We start from the raw sequence: 21,301 nt of genomic DNA, 5'->3' as shown, positions 1-21,301 counted from the left end.
GTTACTGATACCTCATGACTTTCATATAAGGATCTCATAAAAGTTTATATTTGACCATAATCTTGCGCAAAAATTTGCACATGATTGTGTTCGTCATATTTAGCACTTGACTGCTATATCTTTCGGATTTTAAAGCAATCATAGGAGTGTTTCTGTGTGTTTAGTGGCATTTTACACTTAAATACAATTTTCCAATGTATTTTTTTTTTTTTTGGTCTCTGCACACTAACTACAGTGTACTAGTCACAGTGCGGGAATATTAAAAGGACAACGAACTGCATGCTGTTCGCGAGTTAAGACTTATGATATGCATAGAGAGAAGTGCTGTATTTTGCCAAAATAATAATCATGAACACATATACGATGGAGCGCATTATTCTCCGCGGTCCAAAGCATGGATACAGAGGAGAGATTCTCGTTACTTCTCCTAACACTTTCATGGATTATAGAACACAAATCTGGATACTGCTCATGATGTATTATTCAGTCACCACCCCTGCTAAATGATTCCCCCTTTTTTCCCCTTTAGACCCCTTTAGACCCCTTTATTCTCGCACAACACATTGACTGTCATAGTATCATTCTTTTCCCCCAGATTATGCTCTCAGTTTATATTCGCATCATGGGGTGGGTATATAATCACAAAACTATACACTCAGAGTTCTGTGGGGTAGCTATAATTATATAGGCCTAAGAGAAACTCTGAGACCCGATTGGCTATCAGAATTATACAGAACCCCTTTGCACCCAGTATAGAGCACTAGTATATAACGTAATGTGTTTTTACTATAAGTACTCTACTATATCCTGCCATTGCTCGTATTGTTTTAACTCTTATCATGGATGCCCGGGATGTTGCAGCTGTAAAGACTTTGAGTGCAATATTTGATGTATTTGCCACCATGGGAAGCTAAGAGTTATCTTTATATACACATCGTCAAATAAGATTATGCGTGGGACTCCTTCACTCTACAAGAAATGAAATGTAAGCATTTTAAATGTCTTCACTCCTCCAACCTTTTGCTGATAAATGTAAGTTTAAAACTCAAAATGTTGAACTTTCATTTCAGAAATGATAAATCCAACATTTTGAGTGTTGAAACATTTAAGAAAAGGTTGGAGAGGTGACAGCATTTAGAATGTTGATTTACAATTTTTGTTGTACTACTAGTATTTTCTCTCTTACTTTCTTTCTCTCTCTCTCTCTCTTCCTCTCTCTGTAATAGCCTACGTAGTCAGAGGGGATGTGCAGTGTCTGTTTTTACATCTATTCTGTAATCTTAGATTTATGGGGTTTTTGTGTGTGTACTGGATATCATTTCAGTAAGTTGGTGTTAATTTGTAATAAGTGTTACCCATTAATTAGTAGTTGTTTATATGCTCTTGTGTTTTTAGTAGCTTTTAGTGGAAATGTAATTTCATTTCTATAATTGCATCTTGCCTATTTTTGTGTCTTGCCTGGGATATGTAAACTAGTTTGTGTACGGTTTTATGCGAGGTTTTGTGTGTGTGTGTGTGTGTGTGTGTGTGTGTGTGTGTGTGTGTGTGTGTGTGTGCGTGCGTGTGTGTGTGTGTGTGTGTGTGTGTTTTGCATCGAACGAATTCTATGTAAAGGCTTTTATTGCACGGACTAACTGAAAAACAGCCGTGGCTGATGTTATACCGTGATTAAATGAAATGAATGACTGACTGACTGAATGAATGAATGAATGAAACAATGAATGAATGAATGAACGAACGAATGAATGAATGAACGAATGATGAATGCATGAATGAATGAACGAATGAATGAATGAATGAACGAACGAATGAATAAATGAATGAACGAACAAATGAATGAATGAATGAATGAAACAATGAATGAATGAATGAAACAATGAATGAATGAACGAATGAATGAATGAACGAATGATGAATGAACGAATGATAAATGCATGAATGAATGAACGAATGAATGAATGAACGAACGAATGAATGAATGAATGAATGAATGAATGAATGAATGAATGAATGAATGAATGAATGAATGAATGGATGAATGAATGAATGAATGAATGAAACAATGAATGAATGAATGAAACAATGAAACAATGAATGAATGAATGAATGAATGAACGAGCGTTGTACATCGGGGTGAGTGCCTCTGTGCTCAGCAGACTTGAGGCCATGTCGTGCATCACACAGTGCAAGTTGGATACCGAGCTCTTTAGCTTGCTATACTTATACGTGTATTGGGTAATTTGGATCTAGCTTTCTTTCTAGCCTCTATTTTCTGTTTTTCCTCTCTATATCCCACACGTTGAATTCATTCTTCGCCGAAACAAGCTTAATATAATGAACAATATCTATTCAATTCAATTCAACGTTTTATTTTCATTTTTCGACAGAAATATAAACATCACTTTTTTGGTAACAGAAAATAAGGGGCGTAAACTATGTAAATGAAAAGAATGTACAATAATTGTACCACCTTATACACTATCATAGAACTCAAGTGATTTAATAGAAGTAACTAAACAGTATGCAAAATTCGAAATATGGAGGGACCCACTAAAAAGACAAAGCTTGTAGAATGTGGCCCCTTCAGAGAAAAAAAAAAACACATCAGTTCAGAACAAAGTAAAAGTATGGAAGCCCACTAGAAAGAGAGATCAACAAAAACAGGCAGATGTACATACAAATAAACATGAAACTAGACTGGAGTAGGAGTAACAGTACAACGGAGAGTTGACTATGAGACGAGACAAAATGAAGTAAAGCTAACATAATAGAAATCTAAGAGTCGTTGTTTATAGAAATCACTATTCCTCAAGGCAAAACTGTTCGGATTAACATTGCGTACAGACCCCCGTTCTAGTTATATTCGCTGACTTTGATTAAGAATGTTATTGTAATAAATCACGTGAAATTCTTGAAGCACTTTTTGTCAGCCTCCGTCTTGCCGCTGATTAAACCCAAAGCAGAAAGATCAAAGACTTAGTTATAAAACAGCTCCAAGACATCTGAAGATTTCGAAATATAACTCTTCTTTGTTCAGTAACCTGAAAATAGAGAGAGAGAGAGGGAGAGAGAGAGAGAGAGAGAGAGAAAGGTTCAGTATAGATATTAAAGATGAAAACGTCTGAAGAATCTAAAACCAAATAATGTGTCGTGTTAAATATTAATGTATGGCGAAATCTCGTGTTCGTAATAAGATGTATGATACACACACATACAATTATTCAATTCAATTCATTTATTTTTTTTTTCATTCTCATAAAATCAAGTTGGCTAATACAATTGTGAAGATTGAATTGTGTTGTGATTACTTAATGAAATAAAAAAAAATATTCTTTTCTTTTTAAGTCGGCTAATACAAGTAATATATATATACATACATATATATATATATATATATATATATATATATATATATATATATATGTATGTATGTATATATATATATATATATATATATATATATATATATATATATATATATATATATATATATATATATATATATATATATATATATATATATATATATATATATATATATATATATATATATATATATATATATATATATATATATAATGAAATAAAATAAAAAATGGAAGAACCGGGTCAGAGCGGAGAGTGTTGTGATTGGTGCAAAAGATAAGTCATCCCAAACGTCGACTTGTCCGACGCCCTTGACGCCCTTTACGGCGCGCCGCCGGTCACATGCCAGACGTAAACAACGTAGAAAGTACGTTAAGTACAGCCATACACTCGAGTCCTGCATGCGCATGCACACAGTAACTCGCTTGTTGTATACACTTCTACATGTAAATTCTACTTGCTGTGCTCTTCTTTACTTGTTCCTTTCAAGGCGATTGGCAGAAAACAAGCAATCATGAAGAAAATAGGCGAATTTTTCGAAAAGAAACGAATGGATCACAAGTTCAAAAATGCAGGAACTGGTGCTAAGCTTACTGACAGCAAACAACAGCCCAGGTAAGGATTTTTAGCCTGTGTATTGAACAGCTGTGTGCGTATTGTAAACTATTCTGAATGAAATCCCACACAAAAGTTTACTGGTGGGACCGTACATAACTTTGACTGGATTTAATAGAGTCTAACGACGAACGTTAGACCTACACTGTTCGTCTTTTCGTGTGGTTACTCGAAAGAGTGTCCAGCCCGGAGGAGTCTTTTATTTTTTATCGTTATCGTTCTCCTCTGGAGACAGATGCAGATGGAAGGTTGTCCCATACCTCGCTGTAGACTCTTGACCACTGCTGTCTCTATGACTAGTCTATGGAGAATTGGTGAGGTACACTTGCCCTTCTCGGTTGCGTCTAATTCACAGTCCTAGACCTAGATCAGCAAATTCAAAACTTGTACAGCAAAATCACCATTTCAAGAATGCATTGCACTCACCTGGTGCCAGCAGGTGTTTGAAATATCCAAGATTTGAGTTAAATTTTCATGGAAAAAGACGCAACTACCAGCCCGTCGATACGGTCGTAACGGCTCTTCAACATATGAATCCGTTAGCCAATCACATGTGATGTACGTGTTTTAAATGGCGACTTACACTCACAGTGAACGGCGATGTTGCTTTATGGATACAAATTTTTGCGATCTAACCTAGAACTTTTAGGCGAATTATCTTCAGCTCACCTTGTGCGCTTGTGCAAGTTATTGTGAGTTTAGTGAGCATCGGTGAGCTGAAGATAATTCGCCTTATAAGACAACATTTTCTGCATCATAAGCAATGAAATGCATCAAACAGTCGCTGATTGGAATCATTTAGGTTTAATCGATCCATGTCAGTATTCCTAGTAGTTTTTGTTGAAAAATAAGGGAAATATAGCGCCGGAACGGCACCCGTTTTGTACAAGAGACTACAACATTAAGATCTGAATGCGAAAACGGCATAGCCCCAACGCTGTACGCGTTGGGGCTGGCCACAGTTAGGTTTATGGTAACATTTGGTCTGTGCGCGACCGCTGGCAGAGCATCAATACAGGATCCAGTAGGATAGCCTTCCGGTCTGTATAGGAGGGGATTCCATGACACCAGACGCAGTCTCCGCGGAACATATCCCCGAAGACCAGATACAGACCGATCTTTCGGTCAAGGTGTTAGAGTACTTTCACACCTCCTCGTCAAATGAATTCAAAACGTGCACAAGCTCACATGGCCATGGAAGTATGAGGCTATGTAGATCTAATTATGATTAAGTAACCTAAAATTATTGCATCTACCGAGTCTCCAAAGTCGAATAGAAGTTTACAAGTTTCAACACTTTTACAAGTGTCGGAAATTCTTGATTGCATGAAATGCTGCTGTGTACACAAGCAATCGGCACAGCACAGTACGACTACAACTGTACACACATTCAGCGCATGCAGTTAGGGTTGATCATTTGATCTGAATGTAGCAATAACAACAGCTTTTTCTGTATAAGTGTACATGGTGTCTTTGAAAAGCTAAAATTTGTTTTTCCCTTTTCCTCAGCCAAGTCTTGTGGCTTCGATACAAAGCGGTTGAGCGCGCGTGTGTGTGTGTGTGCAGCCCCTTACATGTACATATGTATATTATAAATATCTTTCTCTTTCTTAAATTCTGTCTTTCCTTCAGGTATTTCTAACTTTCTCTTTCTTTCCTATTCATCATTTCTTTGTGGGTTTCCTCTTGTCTAACTTTCTCAATTTCCTATTCAGTCTTACTCTCTGCCTCATTGTGCTTTGTTTCCTTCATGGCTTATCTTTCCCTCCATCTATCTTTCCTGTCTCCAATATCTTCTTCTTTTGTTTCATTCAGATGTAGTTGTATCCTTTCCTTTATTTCCATTTCAGTCTGTATAACTCTTTCTTTGCTTCCTATTCATCTTTGCTTTCACCCAGCTTTGATTCATCTCTCATTCTATTATTCTGCCTAGTGCTTTTTTGTTTGCAATCTTTAATTCTTCTTTGCTTTCAGCTTTTCTTTTCAAACATATCCATCTCTGCCTTGCTTTCCTTTATAATGCAAGTTTCTTTTCTTTCTTTCCTTCCATTGTCTTTTGTTTTTATTTCAAGTGTACTTTCTATTTTGTAAACCTTTTGTTTCATTTTTTTCAGGTTAACCTTTTTAGTATCTTTTCATTCACTTCCTTTCCTCCTTTTCCTGTCCTTTGTTTTTATATGTGACCCGCTACAACAAAAAGGTCCTAAAGTCGCGCACGGTCGAAGCCGTGAAAATCGAGTTTGAAGTCAGAGCATTAAAATTGGTCAAAACTTACGATTTTCTGATTTTGATATATTATTGGAGTCTAACATGTCTTCTATCATCTGTCGAAATTTTGAAGCAAAATGATCAAAGGAAAGATTAAAAAATAGCGTTTTTCTGAGCCATGTTTTTTGGCGTTTCAACGAAGCAGAAACTGGTTCGAAAATTTGGATTGAGTGCCACAGAAAGGTTCCGCCCCTAACAACGACCAGAGTGATCTCATTGGTCAGTTTGCTGCTTGCTGCTAACCGAAGCGTGAAGCTCGCACACTGCCCAGTCGACTGGTGCGTGCGGGCGGGGTGCGCTATGATCAGCCGCTTCTCACATCCTGGTCACTGATTGGTTGGTGAGGAGACCGCCGACGCTGATGTGCTTGAATGAACTCTTCGGGGGTTGCTAGAGCTTACCTTCTATTGTCCAGAGGTGAAAACTGACTTGCGTGTCCCTTGATCGCGATTGCGTCGAAAGGAAGACTTTTAGGGCGCTTTTCTCGAAACAGTGATTTTCCAGACATCTCGACATGCTCTCTTTTTTAAACGTCGATATCTCCGCAGCCGATTATTTTTATAAAATGTGTTATATATCAATTTAAAGCAGAAAGATTAGGGGATTATATCATGCAATTTTCAAATGATAGACCTCGCCCGACTTTAGGATCATTTTGTTGTAGCGGGTCACATATTCTTTCACCCTTGTCTTATGACCACATTTTTCACAATCTTCTTTCATTCACACAAACACACACACACACACACACACACACACACACACACACACAACATGAATAACAACCCCAAGCCTCAATCAGTCGCTACCACTAGACTCGGTACAAGCTGAGGGAAAGATGGAAAAACGGACCATCTTTTCAAAGATACAAATGTACCATAGAAGAAGTTGCTGTGAGGTCGCTACATTCAGATCAATCGCTGCACTTACTGCCGTGCTGTGAACATGTTTTGTATACTGTGCTGTGCCATCTGTTCCTGTGTGCAAGGCAATTGCAAACTACGTATGTGTACATTGTAGCTGCAATCAACATATTCCAACAAGTGTAAAAGTGTCAAAATGGCAAAATTCCATATCTACTGGACTTGGGTCTCACTCACTATGCAAATATGCGTGGTTGTTGGATATTATAGAGTGAGTTTGTACATGTTTGGAGATCAATTGACAAGGAGGTGCGAAAGTACACTAGCGCCGGAAAATAACTGAGGTATGACACTGACAGTTTGGCACCCAGAGAAGTGTAAAATGGGATGTTATGTGTAGTATGTAAATGTATGTCTAAAAATTGTTGAAAATAAAGGTAGTCTTGGACATAATTTACTTTTACGTGTAGAACACACCATGCCATCCATGCCAAGCAGTTATAATTATAGGCCCTTCTGTAAGTTCTGTTGAATAAAGCACTCTTATTAGTAAACAGAGACTACAGTTAGCACACTAGTCTACAGCCACTGTTTGTAGATAGAGGGTGATGTTCAGTATTTTGAAGGTTTGTTAAATTCTGAAACACACAAATTCTGTATTTACAGTATAACCTGAAGTTCATTAATCCTTAACTTATGAAAAAGGATTCTTTGATACAAACATTTGTGGAATTATTCCGAAGGTTCGTTATAATACCAAAGGTTCACGATTCCGAAACCATGTTCATAATTCTGAAAGTAAACTGAGGTTTGTTATTCCAAAGGTTCGTTTTAAATCCAACAATGAAACGAGGTTTATTATTCAGGAGGTTCTTTAATCTGAAAATGAAATAAAGTTTGTTAAGGTCAAGTAAAAAATGAAAGGAGTTTCTCATCCTCATCATCAGATTTTAGTGCAGCATCAATATTTGTACTATTTAGTATTGTTGAAAGTGGCGATGAAATTATTAAAATTTTTGTTCATTATCTTTGTTCGCATCTTTTTTTATGAGTTGCCACATCAGCTTTTTCAGTATTTACCTACATTCACTTCAATTCACCTACTGATCGTGATGTCATGCGTGCATTGCTTTAGAATCTCCTCTGTTCTTGTCAGTACTATAATGTGTATCCACTATACATTGTATATCATACCGCTAAGCAATAGGGATAATAAACCAGTTGCTTTACTGTGCTGTACAGCGTAGGATGTAACAGAAAATATACATTCAAAAACCCAGTCATATATGATGTGAATTTGATATCAAAGTGGCCTCTTCATTTTAGTAATTATTCACAACTTGAAAATTGTGTAAATAAGAAATTTCCAGCAACAGTATGCATTTCACACCATAGCTATAAAGGCTGTTATTAACTTCAATCAATAAGTACCTCAATGTAGACCAGCTGTATTTCTAAATTTACTTGTTTGATGCATTAATGCACTGCAAACAGACTCTGAGAAATTGCAGGGGGTAAAAAGTCACAACTGTGCATGTTTTCAAATGCACATATTTCAATATTTTTTCATGTTCAGTTCAGTTCAAGTTCAGTTCAAATTTATTTCTTTTTTTTCACAATGAAATAATATATAAACATAAATCTCACTTTCTTCAGTGACAAAAAAAATGATGTATATAAATTCATACAAAGAAAAAAATTATTAAAAACTTACAGTAAGGATACATTACAATGGTTGGTAAAGTAACAAAGGTAGAAATGTAGAAAATGTAGAAAATGTGAAAATGTGGAAAATGTAGACCAGTACATCTCGTCCAAGGTATGACTGGCTGACTAATTAGTCTCTAATTATTCAGCCAGACCATTGTCTATAATATCAAGAGTTTTAGATCAGGTCCAACTTGCTGTAGAAGTGATCATGGACCATCAGCCAGAAAAACAGTCTGTGTAAGACAATTTTATTCGCCATCTACCACTCACAATAGACCCTCAAATGATATGTTATATACTGTAACATCAAAATCTCCTGATAAGATATCATCTTGTGTATTCTTCTGTTAGCACATCACACGAAGCGAGGCCAGTCACACCGAGGGCCACTCCCAGTTCCAGTTCCCAGATGGCGGGTCAGGCAGCCCTCTCCAGACTAGACCCTGGTCCTGCAACTTCACGGCCCGCCTCCGCTTCCATCAAGGCGCAGGGTAAGTTGCTAGAACTGCCTCTGCCTGCAGGGGCCTATGTTTCTTACTTTTCAATAAAAACTTGTGTGGAGAGTTGGTCAGATGATCAGCATAATGCCAAACATGTGACATCTTTAACAGTCACTACTGTAAAACACTATATTTTTGCGGCATGAAATTTTCACGAATTGGAGCCGACGGCCTTTTTCGTGGCATGAAATTTTTGCAAGTTGCCTCTAACATTCAATCCATATAGTGTAGACAAGAACTTTCGCTTGCATCTTAATTTCATGAATCTTGGCTTTCACGAAATTCACGAAATTAAAATGCACGCTAACATTTCTCATTTTACAGTACTTTCCTGTACTATCCAGTGGCGGATCCAGGGGGGAGCGCATCGGGCACGCGCCCATCCCCCTTTATCTTTTTGCTGTTAAAAGCAAAAGAAATAATAAGAAAAAAATGGGGGGGGGGGGCCGTGTGCCCTCTTTAATTTTGTAAAGGCGCCCCTTCTTTGCAGAATACCTAGATCCGCCCCTGCTATCAATGTTACGTTGTACCTTTGTAGGTTTACCTTGACATACATAGTATGTACACAATGTAAGCAGTTACCTTTCAATAGGACATTAGTACTGTAGGCATACAGTTAGACCAGTAATAGTATAAAAGGTGAATGCTGTTGTTTTATAAATGAAAAACTTGACTGGACATTACTGACCAGTACATTGTCACTGCAATGTTTATACTATGTGCAGCTGTAGAAATTAAGAAAGTAGACAATTCCATATTTTGCTGAGAATTTATAATTGATGGCATGCATCAGAGATTATGAAATGCTTCGTGTATTCTCTTGCTTGACAGTCTTCAAATATTTCTGTACAATAATTTTGAGTCCATGCTGTGATATTATGCCTACAGAAGGGTGATGTTGTCGTGCCGTAAACATGGCAGGAAATAAGTTTTATGTGGTATTTTTGTCCATGTTCGTGTGCGTGTATGTGTTTTGCCTCATTATAGGAGTTTAGATGGGTCTATGTGAGTTGGCAACCATCAAATAGTCTGCTTTTTCATTCATATCCAGTCAATCAGGCATGAGGATTATAAACTAGACTGATTTTGCAGTCCCTCAATTCACTAACATGAAACAGTGCCCTCTGTTGGCAAGGGGATGTACAATGTTTTGACATTGACAGAGGCAGTGCAACAGTGGAGGTGATCATTGCCATGCTTATTTCGTTGTTGTTCCCTCTGCCTCGGGTTTTTGACCCTGACCTTGTCTGTCTCAAATTTTCTTTTCTTTCCTACTATCTTCTGCTCACTTTCCCCCACTCACTCACTCACTCTCTCTCTCTCCTGCTGTGGGCTTGCCGTATATAGCTAAAGCAGAACTTGCACAGGAACAGGAGCAAGCAGCGTCATCAGCTGATGATATGGCATATTCTAGGGTAAGCTACTGTACTTCCTTTCTATAAACTAATGGTATGAAAGATGCTCTCATTTTCATGTATTTGTGTATTCATCCTTACCAAATTCCCCTATCCCTTTGATCGTTACCCTGGATTATTACAGTGGCATTTGGACAAAGGAGTGCTGCGGCAGCTAGTAGCGTACTGCCAAAATGAAGATCTAGGAAATGATTTGTGGCATTGTGAGAAATTACGCAATAACTTTCCTTCAAGTATACGAAGATAAATGGGTCTGAGAGAAGACTACTGCAAACCTAGGATCAAGAAAGCAGGAGAACAATAGTATTTGCTGTAGTCTTATCTTCAGATGTACATGGTGGTAGTATGGGACCTTGCTTAGATATAAATGTAGTACCATGCCATGTAATAAAACCCCTTTTCTGCATTTTTGTGACATAAATAAAAAATTTCTGCTGTTTTCTGTCTGGGAATAATTCAGGAAATAGCTTTTATTGTTAGGAAACTGAAATATTTGTGATTATTTGTCTGGATCTTCAAAAGTAGTCATCAACTTGTGGCATTTACAGTGCACTCCCGTTATAACGAGCACTGTTGTAATGAATTTCTCGTAACAGTGAAGTAAAAATTCGGGTCCCCAAATTACCATCTATATCTCTTTATATACTTTACTGTTTAGCTATAACAAAATTTTGATATGACAAAAGAAAACCGCTGGTCCGGAGGACTTCGTTATCTATAATGGAAGTGCACTGTTCTAAGAACAAAAGTATGACGAAATTAAGCAAATTCTGGCCCTGATTTAAAATGGTAAAAACAATGTGTAAGAGATTTTGTTATATGTTCAGTTCTTGTGCATGTAAGCAGGGTTCGTGATTTGGGTTTAGTTCAATACCCTCGTAGACTACTGGTACTGCACAGGAAAGTGGCATGTTTGTGTGCAGGGTACCAAAATTAAAGGTCCACCTCAGTACAATGTACTAAGGATGCTACCAGATATGACTGACTGACAACGTTTTTGTGTCAGTGTAGCAGGTGTACTGCTTTTTTATAACGTTTTTTGCAACGTGCTTCTCCCTTATCTCCAGCGTACATCCTCGACCGTTCCAAAGTGCGGCGACAACCAATCGCGTCTCCTCGTCTCGTCCGTGCACTTCTGGTGCCGATGCTCCAGGCGACTGAAGCGGGCGGAGCTCGAATCTCACCTCCAGGAATGTCTCCTCATGGTTAGGACTTGTCATCTTTTATTATCATTTGACAGAAATAAAATACCGGGAGAGCTGATCAAGTGGTATTGTGCTTATGAAACACCCTGACCTTTCACCATCTTCAGGATTTAGGTTTGATTAGATTTTTTTAAAACAAGTTTGGGGGAAAGAGATTGAGAGAGCTGTGAAATGGAAGCAGTAGAGACAAAAATTTGATATGAAAGAGGTCTGCTTTCTTAGTGCTTGCTAAAGAGATATGATTGTGATATTCTTTATGCACAATCCATTGGGAGAGATGTTAGGCAAAGACATCATTTCTTCATCAAATATGCATCATTGTGGTTGTAACCAATATCTCTGTTTCTTGGAGGACACGAGAAACTTTGAAATTACAAAAGCTTAGCCCCTTTTTTGTTGGACTTCATTCTTTCCTTAATGAACAAAGAGTGGTGTTTCCTTCAAAACTTGCATGGCATGCTACAAAAAGGGCAGGATGTTACCCAATCACAAAAGAATATGCATTAATCGTCTCTAAAATATAAAGAATTTCCTATGTCAACTGTAGTCTTTTGTAAAAGATATTTTGTGTCAGCATTGTTGCTTACTTGTTTGTTCTGAGATAATAAAGCAAATTCCAGATCAGAGCAGTCATTTTGATCAAGTTTGCGCTTATAATCTTCTGACTGCTTTTTGTTTTCATAGCAACTGGCAGAAGATCCTCCATCAGCTGCTGCAACAATGGTGTACACTCTCAACAAAGACAAGGAGAAAGTCAAAGTTGGAGTTGACACAATATGCAAGTAAGGCAGGCCCTTACACCCTATGAAAGAAATCATAGCATGACACATACACACACACTTACACACGCACACTCACGCCCACACACATACACACACACACATATCTAAATGAATATACACCCAAAAATACCGCCTTACATTCAGAAGTGATTATGGCTGGGTCTCATGTTGTGGTCTAGTGCTGTGCTTCTCAACCATTTTTAAACCCATTGCCTACTTTTTTCTTCCTATACTGCACACAAACACCAACTGAAGTTATATTGTTTGTCCTGACAGCATCTGTCAACATTGTGGGTACACTGTGATTTCTTGCTGTTGTGATAATGGCCAAAATCCTGCAGATATCCACGTTCAGTCTTCCATTTTATGTTGAGTTTTCCACTCACTCTGATCTTTTCAAGTGATGCCTTGTTTTCTAGAACCTGCATGAAAGCGCACCCTCTTTTGTACATTGGGTGCTTCCATGTAATGTTTTGTTGTTCAAAGGCAAAGCACCTTTTGCCGTGCAGTACGGGAGTGTAAACTCCCAGTGAAGAATCCATCCTTTCCTCAGGGTGTGACTCGGGTTTTATCCGTAGCTGTGGCTGACAAGTTACCTTAGCTAGTTCCTTCCTTTAGAAGGAGTTCGTAGATCAGTGGAAAAAATATAGAAATGAGACTAGTAACCTTTGGTATTCTATCTCACATACTTGCTGAAACAGGCATTCGCACTTACTGATACTCTGCTTTCTTTGCCGATTGACACAAATGTCGAGAAAGTAAATGTCAATGAATAGAGATTACGTAATCCATCTGATCCCTACTGTGTCACGATGACATTCCTGTTGAGGATTGAGTGGATTACTGACAGAATGCTGATAAAAAAGCTTGGCAAGTTAAACTAAGCACCTGAGCACATACAGGGTTAAAGTAGATTGTCAGTACCTGTATTGAGAGATGCAAATATGTCATGTGGGAAGTGCTTCCTCTTTATAAATCTTAGGCTTGCACGTAAATTCACTTTTATGAGATGATAAAGACTTTGTGAAATTCAACATCACATATCTTGTTTTCTTTGTCAAATCTTTCATGAATTGTGCTTCAATCACAGTCTCATGGCGTCTGCATGCATCAATCTCCAAATAGTTTGATTTGTCAGTAGCACATTTTGTGTGACGGGTCGTTATGGAACAGGGAAATTTGTCAAGTTTTTGATGACAATATATTGGGTAAGGAGTAGATGTCGTTGACATGCTTTCCTTTAAGCATCTTAGTCATGTGACATTTCATTCCACATGAGACTTTGTAGCCAGCCTGGCACTAATCCAGCTGGTCGAGGAGACATGCCACGAAGTTTTGTGGAGGAAAGTAATGAGTCATGTCATTTCCTTTATGGAGGATGTTGCGCAATCTTTGTGTGCTGCCAGAACAGAAAGGCATGTGAAAAGAATATGTCTCGGTAATATTTATTGCATGCATGACACGTTTGTTGCTTGGTGCGTAATCTAAGGGTGTGTTACTAGATTTGAGAGTTGGCATATTCTTGTAGGGAAATTAGGGGGAAACTACTGCATTTTCCACAAGTATGATCATAGGGCTTGAATTGTGCTTAAAACCATTCTAATTTTGGTGAATGTGACTATTCACTCTTCTATGCACAGGAAAGTTGACATTGACTAGTATTGTTTTGTTATCCTTATTCATTTTTATCTAAAGGGCATGACAGAATTATTGTAGTGCGATATTATTGCATTGATATATTTGTTATTTTCCACTGATTTGTTTCATGTTTGTTTCAGTTATAAATAATGAAAAAAAAAAAGCAGGCGTAATTTATTCTAAATTAAATGTGAATGGTATCACTTCATTCTGAGCGAAATCTTGTGCTTTTCTCACATTCATTTCATCATTGTGTATTTCAGAGTCCTGCAGCATTCATGGTATCTTGGAAAAAGGATATTTGTATGTGCTGTTCCAGTTTGTTTTAACATTGAAAGGAATGTTCAAAGCTGCCTATCCTTGTGGTCTGTTTTCCCCAAGGTACCTTGACAACGTGTGCCTGCACCCCACAGAAGAGAAGTACCACAAGATCAGGGCCAGCAACAAGGCGTTCCAAGAGAGGGTGTCCCCCCTCGTTGGGGCAGAGGAGTTTCTACAGGCGGCCGGATTTGAGAGGAGAATCCTCCCCCATGAAGGTGAGACAGGCAGCGCGGAGGCAGATCCAGGCAGGGGCGCCCCCCTTTATTTATTATTTTTTTTAAACAAAAGAAATAAAAAGGAAAGATGGGGGGTGCATGCGCCCCTTTTGATTTTTTTAAAGACGCCTCCCCTTTAAGAAATTCCTGGATGCGCCCCTGTAGCCGGAAGCACGAGAGGGAGGGAGAAGGTCTCTCAGACCTCCCAACCATTCTGAATTTGGAGGAAAGGATCTGAATTTTGACCCTTCCAAGCTCTTGTTTCAATAGGAGTTTCCCATTCATCTTGATAATTTCAGTACTTTCTCCTATGGGAACCACTCTTTCTTTCCTACTTTTGAGTCAAATCATCCATATTTTTTCAGTTAGAAAGGTTATGATGCTTGGTCTCTTCATATCACTAATGTTAGCACCACATATCTAACTTGAGGTTGTTGTTGCTTTGTGGATCAATCCTTGTCGTATTGGTGATAGTTTTTTAATTGTCAGAGTAAAGCCGAAGTGCATGCTCATATGATAAAACTAGAACCCATAGCTTGAAGATATCACCTGTTATTGGTGCTGATGAGCTCTCACATTACTTTACACTACGTAGTGTATGTCCATCCCAGTGAATGTTGAGAGGAATTTGATTCATTTTATGTTGGTCTTGGGTGTTTTTTTTTTCTTCTTGTTGTTGTTTTAGACATGTTTAACATGAATAATAACTATTGGTAGAGAGTATCTATTAGTAATGTAAGTAGAAGTGCTTATGATTTGGACAGTGTTACTAGTACTAGTCATTTTAGCATGATTTATGATCTTTTTGTGTTTGGTGTGTTTAAGTTTGAGTCATCTGTTACCGAAATCAATTCTCTCTTTTTTTTAATTTCGAAAATGAAAGATAAATTTTGACCAACTGTTTTGCTCATGACAGAGTCCGAAACAGATTTCTTTGTGCTGGGGGAAGAACTGGCCAAAGACACTGACCGGCTGTTTGCCCTGAAGGAAGTGCTGAAGTCCGGTGCCCCGTTCAGACCCACTCTGGACAGGGACATGAGGGTCTACCACCCATCACGTAGGGCAGCGCACTTTGAGCTGCCGGACGACTTCTACTCCCTCAAACCAGAGGAGATTAAGCGGGAGCAGCAGGCCAGGTTTGTTGCTGTCGATCAGCGCGCCACGGCTGCATGATGATTTATTTCATATTATGCGTGCATTGAATGTGGATGTACTTCAAATTTTCTGTAGGTGTTTATGGAATACTGATCGTAACATACATAGGAAAGATAGAAAGCTGCTGTTTATACTATTCTTCATGCAATTATGTGAATTTGTTCTTTGCGGTACAATACATATATGCAAATTCAGCCTGCAACACTTTCAAGCAATAGGCTTATCTTGCAAGACACTTAGAAGTTTGAAACAGGAGTTGTGTGTATGTTTACAATCTTAATTTAAATTCAGTTTTGTTGATTTTTGTCCAAATACTTTTCTTTCTAAAATATTATTTTCAATTTTGAAAAACTATATTTCAAATTTCCTGCCTTTTCTTGGCCTGTCTTCTTAAAGAAAGAATGAACACAACAATTTGTTTGTCATTTTTCCTTCACAAATATATCAGTTTGCTTACATCTGAACTTTTATTGCTTTCCACGTTATTGCTGATAATGGTTAATTTTGAATGAGTTTAAAATAGGTGCGTAGATGATACAGTTTGACTGCACAGCCAAGAATGGATTATGTGCCCCGACATGGAAAGAAATAGGCTTCAAACATTCTCTGCATCTTGGAATATCAAGTTCTCATGCAAAAACTTTTACTACAGGACAGAGGCAGTAGAAAGGAGTATGATGCTGCGAACGAAGGCCATGCGTGAGGCCGACACGCAGAAAGCACTACGATGGTACCGGTACGCCCTCATAAGGGTACGCTTCCCCGACGGCATCTTATTGCAAGGTTTGTTGGAAAGACCCATTCAACTTTCACATCCCTCAGCCTCAGCCCACGTGGCAGACTGTCGCTTTGTCTGGTTGGCATTCCAAAAACCATGAAGTTGTTGGAAAATCATATATAATATCACTGATGGAATGGGAAAAAAAGAAATTGCTTACCCAATTTGCTTTTCAGATTAGACAAATATTAGTTATCACAGCATCCTGTGTATAAGGCAGTCTTACTTTAATAAAGGACCTATGCATTTGCATTGCATTGGTCCTTTAAAGTTAGGGACATACAATGTACCAGACGTTGGGAGGGGTGGGGGGGGGGGGCATGCCCTATACTGTACGAGCTGAAATTTTCGCGGTGGTTTTATTTTCGCGAGTTTCGTGAATCGCCTTTGAACCGCGAAAATAACAACACGCGAAAATAACAACGCGCTAATAGCTAAGTTCAGTTAGACCCTCGCAACCGCGAAATTAACAACACGCGAAAATGTCCTCCAAGTAGCAATTCGCGAAAATATCTACGCAAAAATTTCAGCTCGTACAGTATATGATAATGAACACTGCAGAATCACCACCAGTCCTTGTGCAAGCAGAGCACTAGTTGGCCTAGTCTCATTGCTTGGCTCCTGTTAAATTTGTGACTGTGGTGGGTGGAAGGAGCCTAGCTCACTTTAACCTTTTTCTCTTGAGGCAGGCTACAAATAAATGCGACCTTTAAAAAGCTGCCAGAAGCAGGCATGAAAATATGCATATTTGGAAATCTGCAAGCTTCTGAGGACAGGCAGTAAAGAGTGCTGAAAATGTCAGTGCCCCACAAGCCCTTTGCTTGTGTGAAACTCTACCCAGAAGATACATTCACACAGGGCTGTGCTAAGTTCAGTAATAGTGGAGCCCCAGTTTTTGCTTCACTTAACTAAGGGGTGGTATGAGTGCATTTTGTAGTTGACTATTTTGAAGTGAGGGCAGTGCCTCTAGCCTCAACAACAACAACAACAACAATAAAAAAGATCTTTTGGTTGGCTTGATGGTAGTAAAACCATGATTATATGCAATTACAAGGAGCTTTGGATGGGCTTGACTCCTGTGATTGCTGAATTGCGCACTGTTACCAGGGAGATTTTGCACAAGTGATTGGTATTCATGAAGCAAGGGTCATTGCTTGTGGCGCACTACCCTTTCAGTTTTTGTAATCGGCTAGTTAGCTAAATATATTCACTGTCATCAATGATAAATATGGTGTAAACATAACTCGTAGTTTTGTCCATCATCATTGATAGAACATACCTAGAGCTGGTTTATCATCAGCTTTTTCTGTTTTTGGTGTATAGTCTCGAGCACAGTTAGCAAAGTGGGCAAGGATTTTATTTCCCTCAGTTTGAAGATCAAAATGAAAGACATTAGCCTTGTGTTTGCCATATTGTTTTAAATGGTACTCCATATTGAACAATGGATACTGATTTTCACATGTCAGGATTTACTTGTATATGAAATTTCAGGGTGTGAAAGTGGACATTTTGTACATTTCCCACACTGTGATATAAGTGCTGAAATAAGACATGCAAACATTTTATTTACTTTGCATTGTCCACAAGAATTTGCACTCCCACTGGAAAAGTGCCAACAGTCAGGAAAATTCAAAACACATGCATTTTGTCCTACAAGACAGAGCACAATATATCAAACCTGCAGAAATTTCCACTTTTATGGCATGTGACACCCATATTTTCATTGTGCAGTCGGTCATACTAGCCTAGTATCAGTTTGTCCTACAACATTTGTAGGGATCCTTTTTGTGTAGTAGCGAGGTGATAGATGAAGCTATGTCCACTCATCCTTCCTTCACTGCCCAGGTACATTCCATGCCAGGGACGAGCTAGGGACTCTCAAGGAATTCATCCGCTCACAGCTGTGTAACAGCTGGCAGCCTTTTATCCTGACTGACCCGGGCAACACCAAGCTGACCAATGATGATGCCATGCTGGCAGCGCTAAACCTAGTAAGGCTATTAATATCACTCTTTTCTTTCTCTTTTGCTCCCTTTCTCTTTTTGGTTCTCTTTTCTCTCTCTCTCTTTGTTTATTTTAGTAGTTTATTAAAGTGATCAATAATAATGATAAGTTATTTGATGTACATATTAGGTACTGTATCTGTTTATTTTCATTCATTTATTTCTGTAATATTCTCTGGGCTTCTCTGCATCCTTTGCTAGAGAGAGGGTTGTTCCCAAAGAAATGCATTGCATGAGTGTAGAGAAACAATCTAGTGTTTAGACCAGTGCAAGTTTGAACAAATCGAGGCAAATGTCTTCACGGCAATTAATGGTGCTACAGGTCCAGTGGACACCTGGGAACAGAAATCTTGGTCATGTACCTGTATTCCCCCCATCTGTTTTCAGATGTAAAAATGCCACTAATGTCCTGTTTGGGGAAGAAACATTGTCTTCATGCAGTTTTCAAGGCACATCAAGGATCATGGATACTTTGACTTTGAATATTGTGCAAGGCAGATAAGATAAATTCCTGTGTCCATGATATATCATACAATGCATAATACACAGTGCTGATATGATAAGCATACATGATACAGGCTATCACATGTGTTGTCTTTATTCGTGGAACAACAGATGAGAACTGCAAATAGTCTTATAATCAAGAAGGTCGTATAAAAAGAAAAATGACATGACCTTCAAACACTCATTTGTATGGTATTGACTTTTTTGGTCTAATTTTGTTCAAAACTCCATCATCGTATCATTTTTATATCACTGCTTTTGTTTAAAATACTTTCTTTATAATGTAAGTGCCTTCATGGGGAAAATGCCAGGGTCTCCTGAATTGGGTTTACTGCAGTGAATGTGTATAGCATTTCACTCTAATAGTTTATTTTTGAGTATATGATTGTGAACATGTTATGAATGTTATGACTATATATCCTTCAAATTTGATTGTAGTAATTATTGTCTTTTGCAGTTTCTCAGTTGAGATGGTGACAGAAAGGAACTCCTGAATCTCACATGTTAACACTTGTAATACAAAGCAGATATGGAATATTTCCAGTGAGATCACAAATAGAACATCTCAGTGAGGTGATGAGAGGAAGATGGCAGCAGAACTCCACAAGACCACATGTGATATTTTCAATATTCACCTTGCGGGTAGGAGGCAGAATGGAAATTACTTTTGATACATGCCAGTCACCATCCCCGGCTGGTCCTCTTCTTTTTAGTTCAAAGTGTACTCTTCATGCTGATTGTGAAGTGTGTTTTGCACATTGGATTCTATCATGCCGATCAGCAAAACAAAGCCAAGCTGCTGAATGCCCCCATTGGGCAGCAAAATCATCAAAAGTGATGACACATACAAGGATTTGCAAATGACCTTTGACCACACATGTTGCCTTTTCTCCATCCCACCCCCAACTACCTCCTCCTTCAGGCACCGGCAGCTGTGGTCAACTTCTCCTGGGATGCGGCCGTGATGTCGGACATCGCCGCGGCCGGCCAGGGCGCCATGAGAACAACCTACCTCAAGCCGGAAGCGATGCGCCAGCTGCAGCCCTTATGAGGCCGGTGAGGAAGGGTGGAGGATGATGAAAAGGGCTCTCTCTGAAAAAAAAAAAAAAACAGATTCTGAAAGACACATGGTGCCGTCACACTTCGTTGTCACATGAATACAGCAACAACAACAAAACCACTACACCATACACACAAACTAATGCAATGAACCGTGCTAAGTAATCCCACGAGAGTATTTGCGGTTGTTCTGAAGATCCTATTAGCCGGAAAAAGTGCCACTAATGTGTAAACATGGTTACCACAGGGTGCTATCGTGAACACAATCCATCAGGAAAACACATTCTGAAAGTCACATCATGTAGTCACTCTTCATTATTGCAGTTATTTGAGGAAAAAAAAAATACAAGCAAATGATGATTTCTCAAAAGAACCATTTAAAGTAATCTCATTTGATTAATCAGGAGCAGAGCTGTGGTTTTAACTCCATCATTAGATGAAAAAGGTCCATAAGAGTATAAACATGGTGACTATTGTGGAGTTCCCAGTCCACAAAACATATAAATGCGAAAATGCAACACATACCGCTTAAATCTATCCTTGTGGTCAGCCTTCCTGGAGTTGTGGTTTGTGCGTGCCTATGTCTCCCGATGTGATCGAGGCTGATTGGTCGGGTTAGGATGAAATTACGTTCTCGTGGTTCAAACTGCCGCACCTATCCTGCGTTTCTTGTAGCTTACAAATGTGAACATCCAGCATGCAAAGACTTCAAATCTAAGTCTGTCTAAACCCAATAGGCTGGGGGTAAGCAGTTCAGTATTGCATGGTGTTAGTTCCAAACACTGTCCAGACATTGTTGTTGCATTGCTGGATATCAGTCTCTTTGTGGAGATAGAAACATGTGAATAAAGTCTTCTTTCATCTGACCTTCCATTTGTGTCAGTGGATTATAAATCTCTTGTTT

At 38.6% G+C, this 21,301-nt stretch overlaps 1 protein-coding gene across 1 annotated transcript; it reads left to right on the top strand.

Annotated features, from left to right (window-relative positions):
- The first annotated feature begins 3,828 nt into the window (after positions 1-3,828).
- LOC140237784 (UBX domain-containing protein 6-like) lies at positions 3,829-20,613 on the top strand. Its single transcript, XM_072317720.1, has 10 exons — positions 3,829-3,981; positions 9,174-9,313; positions 10,670-10,737; positions 11,805-11,942; positions 12,627-12,724; positions 14,744-14,898; positions 15,815-16,034; positions 16,706-16,836; positions 18,677-18,822; positions 20,261-20,613. The coding sequence occupies exons 1-10, from the start codon at positions 3,881-3,883 to the stop codon at positions 20,387-20,389; spliced, it is 1,326 nt and encodes a 441-aa protein (XP_072173821.1). The 5' UTR covers positions 3,829-3,880; the 3' UTR covers positions 20,390-20,613.
- The last annotated feature ends 688 nt before the right edge of the window (positions 20,614-21,301 follow it).

This window comes from Diadema setosum, chromosome 14 (genome assembly GCF_964275005.1).
Source record: "Diadema setosum chromosome 14, eeDiaSeto1, whole genome shotgun sequence".
Taxonomy (NCBI): domain Eukaryota; kingdom Metazoa; phylum Echinodermata; class Echinoidea; order Diadematoida; family Diadematidae; genus Diadema; species Diadema setosum.
The sequence above is the reverse complement of the archived record's forward strand: the minus strand, read 5'-3'. Positions and strand labels throughout refer to the sequence as shown.